Below are 10,148 nucleotides of genomic sequence, written 5' to 3' on the forward strand. Positions count from 1 at the left end.
CCGCCATCAACTTGCCTGGGTCTTGGAATTGAAATCCTTGGAGCTATCGAATGATACCTAGAGAGACCGCCGTGGTGTCGCAGCCTCACCGCAATGTGCTGGGAAACAGAAAGGCCCAAAGAAATGATTGTGAGGAGTGGGTGGGTGTCCAGGTCTGTTTCTAGGCACCATGTGCCGACATACAGGTTTGGGTGCCTCCTCTTCGTATTCCGTTTGGGAAATGTTGGCGGTGCGTGCTCTCTGCATCGTGTGCCGTACACCCCAGGTGAACCGTGAGGGCTGTGTGACAGGAGATGACCAACTAGAGTTATTTCTCTGTGATTTTCTCTTTCCTGATTATACATTCTGATAAGTAAGCCGCATTACTGAATGCGTGATTCTTTTTAGAATCTTTATGGGATTTAAAAATCATGCTTGGGGAGGGGCTTTGTACTTATGAACTTTTTAACACACAAAATGAGCAAATTGAAACTTACTCTCTCATTTTATCTTTTAGATCAACTCGTATGTAGAGTGTTGTGAGTCTATGAAGCACCTTAGCAGTTTCTTTCACTCTTCCTAGAAGGCCGGGTGTGACAGGAAAACTTCACTTTTTTGTTCCAAGCGTTCAGTGGCACCCAGGAACGGCAGCGGATTTCTGACCTTCTGCTGGGTGGATGGCAGCGCCGTTAAGAATGTAATATTTCAGAAAGTTTATTTTATTGTCACAACATCCCTCTGCTCGTGGCTGTTCCAGTGTTGATATCTGAGTAACCTCCCCAAGGCTGTTGGTGTGTGTGGTGGGCACTGTAAGTGGCAACAAACTGCTGCTGGTTACAGAGGAAACCTCTGCAGCTGAGCCCTTTGGGTGGTTCTCTTTGATTCACCTGTTGAAGGTTTTGTCAGGATCAAAGCTCCTCTTCTAAAGCAGGGCTCAGACACGAAGCCAGCATGTCGAGTTTGCCACCACAAGCTGCAGCTTTGCAAGCGGGGTTTGTGCTCCATCGCTCGGGCTGTCTCGCTGGGTGCTCAGTGTGTGCACCGATTGCTCGGGGGCTGCGCAGGGTAAGAAGCTCCGTAAGAGTTTGCTGGCAAACGATAAGCTGCATTTTGTGTCCTGGTGACAGGGGTTGTAAGGAGAGACAGCATCACCAGATACGGAATGCTCTAAATCCAGACCATCTGAATTTTTAACCTATCTTGCTAATTTACTCCTCCAAAAATATCTCTGAGAACAAACACCGAGCAGTATGTACGCAGCAGGTGGGAAGCATGCTCGGTTTCATGTTCCAGGCACAAAATTGTGTTGTTTTTAAGTAGAGTTAGTTTGGTATCTGACCAACTTCTGTGTCTTGCAAAATACATTCTTGTAACACACTTCCGAGCTGCTTACTGTTTCCTTTCTACAGACAGGAAATGATGGCAAAGGGACACCTGAGGTTATGAGGGTGTCTTTGATAACTGAGAACAGACCTCAGTGTCCTAAGTCCTGGATCATATGTTAACCCATGCTCCTTTTTATTAGTCTTGGATTCATGTAGAGCCAGCAGATTGCCTGCAGATTTCTGTAACGGCAAAGAGGCATTAGAGCCTGAGGCCAAGCAGAAGGGATCGGAACTGCAGTTTCCATTTCTGTGTAACTGGAGGCAGGAAACAGGGACGAGACTTACCCAGTGATGGGCATTGTATCGGAGAGGGGTTTTTGATATCAAAGTACAATTTCCTGCAGCCTTATAATTTAAGATGTGATTAGTTTTGTTAGTAACAGAGTAAAAAATTCTGGAAGTAGCTTCTAAATTACTTTAGTTTTAATTTTAAGAGTAATAGGAACAAACTGGTCCAACAAAGGAAAGCTCTGCCCAGATCTGAGTGCCTTGGTCTGAAGGCCAGGGTGTGCGAGGAGGCTGGGGAAGTCCCTGTTGATTTTTGGCGTTATCTGATGAGTGCATTGTCATGTTAGAATTCCCGGAATTTGGCACATTGTAAGGCTGGGGTGAAGTAGAGAGCAGCTAACGGGCTCCTGCTCATCACTCACATAACAACAATGGGTGTGGAAGGATGTTAAGATTATAAATCCTAAACACACCAGAAGATCAAGATATTTCACTTATCTCTGTGGGTCCCGAAGGGAGAAATAAACTAGTGGATGTCTTTGAAAGGCTGCCTTGCCACTGGATGCAAAGGCAGGGAGACCGTGAGGCTTGTCTGAGCAAAGGGAGGTACATCCTGTAGAGTGTGAAAAACATGATTGCCTCATTGTTCTAACAAACTCTTCCGTTCTTTTCAGTTTGGTTATTTGGTGAAGCTTTGCCAAGTTTTGAAATGAGCAGAAATCTGGAATCATGGCTGTGACTGGGATGTAGAATTCACTTGCTAAAGTACTTGGAGAACTTTCTTTTTTCTTTCAAATAACTATGATCCAATGCAAACACATTGATATGACTACTCACATGGGTGGAGTGTTACAGGACGGTTAAGAAGGATCTGTGAGTTAACCAGGATAATTCCAGAACAGAATTCTGCTCTTTGCTGCATCAAGACCATAAAGCTTGACGGGTTGGTGTTGGTATTGCATACTGCTAGGGAGCTGTGTGGGACCTGACTCGGTGATGATGGAAACAGAATTGTATTTCTGTATGTCTGCCTGGTAAACAATAAACGAAGAAGCAAAGCAAAGTTGTTTTAAGCGAAGAAGTTGAGTTTTGCAAAGCGGTTGTAAGTGACTGCCAAGCCTGAGAGCATCTGTCGTGGTGCTGCTCCTCCCGCCGGGGCCACTGAACTGTGTTTTCCTTCTCTGCCTTCCTGCAGGTCTCTTCCTTCCTGGAAATTCAGCAAAGAGTTAGCGTTCCCAGGCCGTTGGATCTCTTCCATATTAACGGATAATATTTGATATGCGCCCTGTAAATCCTGCCCTGGGACTCGGTGACCGGTGGGGTGCCTGATGCCTGTAATCCCCATTCCCCGCCGGGTCCGTTCGTTCCACGGCCCCCACACGACCTGCCTGCATTCGGCCTGTGGCCCGGTAAGGACCACTCACTTGGTGCGTACCAAGTACAACACGTTCGACATCTATCTCAAATCCCGATGGATGTATGGATTCATCCGTTTCCTGCTGTACTTCAGCTGCAGCCTCTTTACCTCCATCCTCTGGGTGGCACTCTCTATCTTGTTTTGCCTTCAGTACCTTGGCATCCGGATCTTTCTGCGTTTCCAGTACAAACTCTCCATCATCCTCCTCTTACTGGGGCGAAGGCGGGTAGACTTCAGCCTCATGAATGAACTGCTCATCTATGGGATTCATGTGACCATGCTGCTAGTGGGGGGGCTGGGATGGTGTTTCATGGTATTTGTGGATATGTAAATAAAACACGCGCATGTGGGCTGAGAAGGTGACTTTTCTTCTACCCCAAAATGTGTCAAGATCTTACTTTCTTTTTTTATATAAATTAATTTATTTATCAGTGCTACTTTTTATTGATAAATTAAGGTACTTCTCTCTGGAGTTTGTATCTCTTTGAGGGTTGAGGTGCCGTTGTAATTATCAAAGTCCAACACTTGGGTGTTTTTTCTTTGCACAATGCAAATTAATACACATTTCTTCTAGTCTATAGGAGCCTACCTTGATGCTGTTCCTGTATTCCCGTGGGTAGTGATTTATCTGGAGGTCAGAAGCCAGATAACTTTGCACCCCATGCTCTTAATCCATCTTCACCCTTTTTTCTAAAAATGCTTCTTAATGTCTCCGGCATGTGGGATGTATCCTACCTGAGCAGTGCAATCCTTTCTCCATGTAGTTGGCATTTTGCATATTCCCTGCGAGGAATAAGGGGCCAAATTCAACAAGAGTGTAAGGGTTTGGGTTTTTTTTCCTGTTTTGTTTTTAGATTTGTACAAGACGTGGCCACTATACTGTTCTGTTCACTTTAACACCATGATACAGCTTTGGATGGCTTTGTCCTTCTCAGGCAGTTAGCGCTGAGTAACCGAGTCGTACCCTAATGGAACAAATCCACCGGAGTGATGGGACCAGAGTCTGGTGTCATGTGCTCTTGAAACTCCCAGTCATGGTAAATATGTTCTCATTTTGCAATGATGGAGGGGAACCCATTGCAATGGTCCCTAGTGTTTAGGTCTTGGCATTTGGTTCTGCTTTTCCCTGGTTGGATTAGTTCCAGTTTTCTCCCAGAGGTACTTGTGTCTCCGGGAGCGCGGTGGGATGGGACTGTTACACAGGAGATGCTGGGAGCAGAGTACAGTCTGAAATGGCAGTGATCTCTGCGATGGCAGAATACATCCTCTCTCCTGCCTCTGCGGCAGTGAGGTGGGGTCACTGGGGAGCTTTACCGACAGCCCAAGAAGGGAGTTACGCGTTGAGCTCACTTTTACTGGTCTTGATCTAAGATCTCAGACTGTTCCTCTGTAGTCAGTCAAGTAACTCTTTATTTATGGAGCCCAGAAGCTGACCTAAAGTTTATTTTTATTCTGGGTTTGTTTGTTTTTCCTTGTAATGGAATATTGCTCTTTTCCCTGTGTTCCGTAAAGAACTGTTTAAAAACATGTTGGTAAAAATGATGGAGGCTCTTTTTTTTTTTTTTTTTTTTTTTTTTTTTCCCCTTGTGAAGTCAGTGGAGTCAATCCTAACAGAATGAGCGAGACTGGAAATACGCGACTGTTCTTTTATGATCTTTCTGGTCTGAGCTATGTGGTTGAGGACAAAGCCAGTTTGCACACAGGGAAGGATGCAAGGATATTTCAGCTTGTCAGTATTGCAGTCCTTCGCTGTCATACTTGGATTTCTAGGCTTAGGGATGCAAAATAGGGAAGCTTCTGTCTGAAACCCAAAGCTAAAGCAAACCCAGAAATTATCTCATTATCAAGTGCTACAGATAATGCAAACTGAACACGCAGAGCTGAATAAATAACGGGCCATGGTGGTGTGAACTGTAGATGAGCCCCGCGAGAGCCAAAGGCTGTTTCTGCAGGAAAGATGTCGTGTCAGCGGATGGCACAAATCGGTGTCTGGAAGTTTCCTTGGAACTGTAATGCTTCCCAGAGCCTTGTTCTGGGATCACTCTCCAGACTGTGGGTTCTCTGTCCTGCAGGTCCACCCTACAGCTTGCTCTGCAGGCAGAGGGAATTCCCAGTGATTCCCAGCCCCATGCTTTCCTCCCCAGTACAGCTGTCAGCCTGGGGTGTGGCAGCTCTGGTGTGCAGACTGGGGGACTCCCAGGGTGTCAGTGCTCAGGAATTTCTGCAGGAAACATGTTACAGATGGCCAGCAAACAGCCCTGCTGCGAGCTGAGGGACCAGCTGGGACCAGGGACAGCACGGAGCCTGGCTGGAGATGGGATGGTGGGACCTCATTTCACCCTGGAGTGGCTGTAATTGAGTCGTCCTTCTAACGATGGGTGTAAGAGTGATTTGTGGGTGCTGCTGTGTTCCCCACCGTGCCTGCTCCAGCTGCTGGGTGCTTTTTGTGATGGATTCGCTCAACTGCGTGGCCAAACCTGTGGTGGTTTGGTTCAGGCTCTGAAGGAAGTGAGGGTCTAGGCTGTGAGCGGGTCATGAACTTCTCTAGTTCCAACGTGTTCTTTGAAAGCCCACGCAGGAACAGGCTGACACGCTGAGCTTTGATGTCTGTCAGCTTGGAAACCGGAACACCGATCATGCGATTAACACATGAATAGCAGGTGGTTCTTCCAAGACTAATTTGGTCAAGGAACAACGGAGGTTGTGGGTACAAGGAGTCTCACACTTACCTTTTCCATCGCATGTAACTTGAGTATGAGCCAACTGCTTCATTCCATGAAGACGACAGCCTGAGGGAGCTTTTTTTGAGCTCTCCCTGCTTGGCTGCATGGTGGCAATCTGCACTTGAGTTGGGACACCTCTCAAGGGTACTCCTCGAGGTTGAGAGACCCCTTACCAACTGCAGATCTTTAAGTGACCGATATTGCACATAACCTTGTATCACAGGGCATTAAAATCTTGCATTGGTAGCTCTGGATCATTATTCTGTCCTCTGTGCAGTAAGTAATAGATTGAACCTGGCCATCGGAGCTGGTTAAGCCTTGCTTTTACAACATCTTGCTTCAGTAAAACCACTTTTGCTGCTACCTTTGGTGGTGGTTCTTCAGCAGTCCAGATCTGTGCCGCGACACTCCAGCAGCGGCAGTGGAACAAAGAGGGACTGTGTCGCAGCTCATTGCCTTACTGCACAGGCATCCCATTAGCCCTCCGCATCCGGATCCAACATTGCGTACCGAGGAAAAAGTACACGTCCTCCTCAAATCACCAAAAGGAACGTTTGCCAAATGCCCAAACCTTCCTCGAGAGAGACCTTGGGGGTAGGTTGCTTAGAAGACAGCGGAAGGTGATTCGCCATCCTCCGGTCAGAACGGGAGCCAATACCTCCTGTCGGGATGTCCTGAATCTCAACTCTGCAATTGCACGCAAAGATAGACAACGAGAAGATTAAATCCTTGAGAAGGAGGCCTCGAAGGCGCTACGAAGTTCAGAAGACTCTTGTTCTTGGTCATGACCAGCACTTGGACGCCTTGCAGAGCCTGGGTGCTCTGATCCTACCAGCGGAGCGGGGAAGCGAGGTCCCTTTGAAGCCATGCTGGCAAGGAAGAGGAATTAATTTTCAAATGATTTGGTTTATGATGTAATAATGTGAGTGTTTTAGATCTTCATGAGTGGAGCAGTATTTGGCACCTTGATGGCACTTTCCCCTTCAAAGCATTTTCCAACTGGAGCTAATTAAACCTCACAACGTCCCCAGGAGCTTGCTGAATAAGTAAGAGCTTGGGAATGGTTCAGAATTCAAATTCAGTGTTTTTAAATTTGAGATTTTTTTAAATCTTTTAGGATTACTTTGCCAAAATATTTTTTTCTCAGGGAGCTGAGATTTGAAAAAGTTTCTTACAAGCTCAAGGGGAGCCAAGCCACAACTGAGGGAGGAAGGAAGAGGCAGAATAAATGTTATATTGGGTATATGCAAAGGATAAGCTGGGGTTCTTTTTCCCCATTTAGTTGAACTGACAAACCTGGCGTTGTTAATAAAGGGGAGAGGGGACAAAACTTTGTAGAATACAAGACATAAGGAAACAGGGGAAGCTGAACTTCCAGCTTTTCAAGAGTCAAACAAGTGGTTTATAATGATATTTGCCAGGAATATTTCATACTAAGCAGGCACTTGCAAACTGTGCCCCAGTGCTTCCTATTCTTTAGGATTTTTTGCTCTTTACAAATTCGCCAGTGCTGGGAGGGATGGATCAGACTCCAAAATGTATTAAATCTTCCCTTCTTACTATATAAATGGCTGTAATTCTCTAGTCTTTTGAAATTTTCATTTCAGCATTCCTTCATGCTGAAGAATGAGGGCAGCTGGTTTGTTCCCTGTCCTTTTTTTTTTTTTTTCTTTCCATGTTTGGGCTTTAAATATTGGTATTCCATGTGTTTGGGTGACAGGGAGGCTCCAGCTGCGTTGCACAGACTCAGGACCAGGGATGACAGCAGGGGTGATGGCAAAGGTGCCTTGGCCCGTTGTTAGCCTGTGTGTGTATGAAGGAGTTTCACCCTGTTAACTCTGCGGAACATGACAGCAGCTGGTGTTTTGGGTGCCTGGTAAATTCTGTATGAAACATGCCACCTACATTAAACTTATTTTTTTAACATGTTGATGGGTTGGTTACTTGGGAAGGAAAAGGAAGAGTTCTGTCATGCGATGCTGGTATCGTTCTGTTGTGGGGATGTCCTTGGTCCTCCTCCCCCCTGTACGAGATGCTCCTTTCTGTCATCCCAACAGCTGAAGGGTCACAGTGGAGGACTTGAAAGAAAGGGGAAGGAGGTTTCCAAAAGAGAGAGTGATTCGGGTGGGGGTGGATGTACTTTCACTTCCAGGATTATGTAGGAAACCGTAAGCAACGCCCAAAAATGTGGCTGGTGCTGTTGGCACAACGGCAGATGGCAAAGTTGGTTGAGTGCTCTGGAGTATTGAACTCTATGACAGGAGAAAACTCAGGAATGTACTATAGAAATGTCCATTTTCTATCTTTTTTTCTATTTTTAAATACATCTCATGAGCCTTTGTCATCTCCTAGGGAAGAACTAGGGTGCCCCAGCCCGAGGGGTCCCCAGGGAATGATCTCGGGGTTCCTCAAAGGCAAACCCAGCTTACTCCCAGGGTGTGCTCCCGAAATCGAGCCTTTGGCTTGTGTCTGTGCAGCTTCAGGGTGAGGATTGCTGTTTTCCATAAAAGCACGCTGGGTTCTGACCCGATCTACGGGTGTGAGTCTTAAAAGGGCACTGGGAGCAGACTGGGGAAGAGACCAGCCCCTTACCCGGCTGAAAGCTCCTTGTAATTCTTCCCAGGGTTCTCATAAATCGATGATTTTGTTTCTTTCCCTCCCGGGGAGGCAGGAGACAGCATTTACTACCAGTTGTGGAAAATAATCCGGCACGTTTACTTTCGGGAAGGGCTTTGGCTGTTCTGGAGCCTCTAGCACACACCAATAGCGTGCTGTTCCTGTGAAGACAGTGCTGGAAAATATGAAGCCTTGTTATCTTTTTGCATTTTTATTTAGCCAAACAAGGTTTCCATAGCTCCTGGACAGCTCTGCTGCTGGGGAGAAAAAAAAAAAAAAAACCAAACCCTCTCATTTCTTCACCTGCCAACTCTGCACTAATTTTGTCTTTCTGCTTCAAAGCAGTCGTCGTGCCCAGAAAATGTCAGTTCAAAGCAGAGTTTTGTCCAGTAATGAGCCAGTGAAAATTGTTTAGTGTAAGATCTTCTCGTGCAGCTATCAAAGCCGTGCTGGGCTGTCGGGGTCTGCTCCGAGCTCTGCGCTCGGGTGGCTGGAAATCGAGCCTGGGTGCGATGCTTCGAGTCTTGTCTGCATGCTGCTGTACCTCCGGAGCATCTCCACATTAACATAGATGAAAGGAGCATCCTGCATCTTTCTCAAGCCATAAATTCATCTACTGGGGGATAAAAAAGCCCATTTAACTTGCACAAGGGCTGTGTAAACATGACGCAGCTGATGGATGTCAGGTTCTGGAGAGCCTCTTCCCCGCTGACCTCCACCCCGCACTCCGCTGGCTGCAGAGCGTGCTCCAGAAATGTGGGATGTTCCCCGGCTGGGTAAGTGTGCGAAAGGGAGTCGTTCCCTGCCGCTGACTCGCCTCCTGACAGCTCTCAGCCATGTGATGGGGCTGGAAGGGCCGCATCCTGACCTTGGATCCACAAGGCTGTAGTAAATCAGAGACTTTAATACAGCCAAACGCCAGCGTGGAAAATACTCTAACACCAAGAGACAAATACCAAAGTCCTTAGCTGGTTCTTGTAACACCAACAGACAAATACCAAAGTCCTTAGCTGGTTCTTTATTAAAAAAAAAAACAAAAAACAAAACAACTCCCATTGGCCTTGGTGAGAGTTTTGCCTGAGATTATGCATGCTCATTAAATGAACCACCCATCCCTTCAGAGCCTGCTCTCTGCTGGGAATTCCCCTCTGAGTAACTTGCTCCCAGCGAGGAAAGGAGTTGCATGAAAAATTTCCCAGATGGTGAATCCGTTAGAGAAAATCACAATCTGTTTGTGGCTTTTTCAAACCAAAAAGAGCACAGGAGACGCTGCGGAATAAATTTGTTGTTGCAAACCATTTGCTCAGTAATGGGGAGAATTTAGATGGGCAAAGAGGTTTGTTTTGTTTTTTTTTTTTCCAGAGAAGTCTTGTCTCCCTGCCTCTAAAAGTGACCAATGCTTTAAAAAATAAATTACAGCAGAGTCTGTTTTAAAAGCCTGATGTGGTTACTTTAATGATGCCTGTTCATTTATTCTGACATCAAGGGTGTCTGAAGCCATCAGGGGACACTGGCCTCATCTGGGGGACAGTGGCCTCGTCCATGCCACCCTCTGAAGGAACAATTGCTGCTGTGTGCTGCCCCCGGCTCTGCGCCCGCCGGGCACAAAGGAGCCGTTTCACACCGAGCCGCCGCGTCCTGGTGAGTCCCCTGCCAGCACCCCTGGGCGTGGGGACCCCCATGACCCCAGTCCCCCCAGCCCAGCTGGGCGAGCGCAGGGCTGACCCTAACGCCGGCTGCGATTTGGGGCCACAGCCCAGCCAGGGGCAGGCGCTGCGCCGTCCCTGCAGCCCCCCGGGG

At 47.1% G+C, this 10,148-nt stretch overlaps 1 protein-coding gene across 1 annotated transcript; it reads left to right on the forward strand.

Annotated features, from left to right (window-relative positions):
- The first annotated feature begins 508 nt into the window (after positions 1-508).
- Positions 509-3,820, forward strand: LOC104468415 (chromosome unknown open reading frame, human C9orf69). Its single transcript, XM_010082528.1, has 2 exons — positions 509-676; positions 2,788-3,820. Exon 2 carries the CDS (start codon positions 2,921-2,923, stop codon positions 3,338-3,340), a length of 420 nt encoding a protein of 139 aa, XP_010080830.1. The 5' UTR covers positions 509-676; positions 2,788-2,920; the 3' UTR covers positions 3,341-3,820.
- Positions 3,821-10,148: the final 6,328 nt, after the last annotated feature.

The sequence above is a fragment of the Pterocles gutturalis genome, unplaced genomic scaffold, assembly GCF_000699245.1.
Source record: "Pterocles gutturalis isolate BGI_N339 unplaced genomic scaffold, ASM69924v1 scaffold39419, whole genome shotgun sequence".
NCBI classification, from domain to species: Eukaryota; Metazoa; Chordata; class Aves; order Pterocliformes; family Pteroclidae; genus Pterocles; species Pterocles gutturalis.

Excerpts from the sequence above, each read along its gene's own strand:
- LOC104468415 (XM_010082528.1), top strand. The coding sequence starts at position 2,921 with ATGCCTGTAATCCCCATTCCCCGCCGGGTCCGTTCGTTCCACGGCCCC.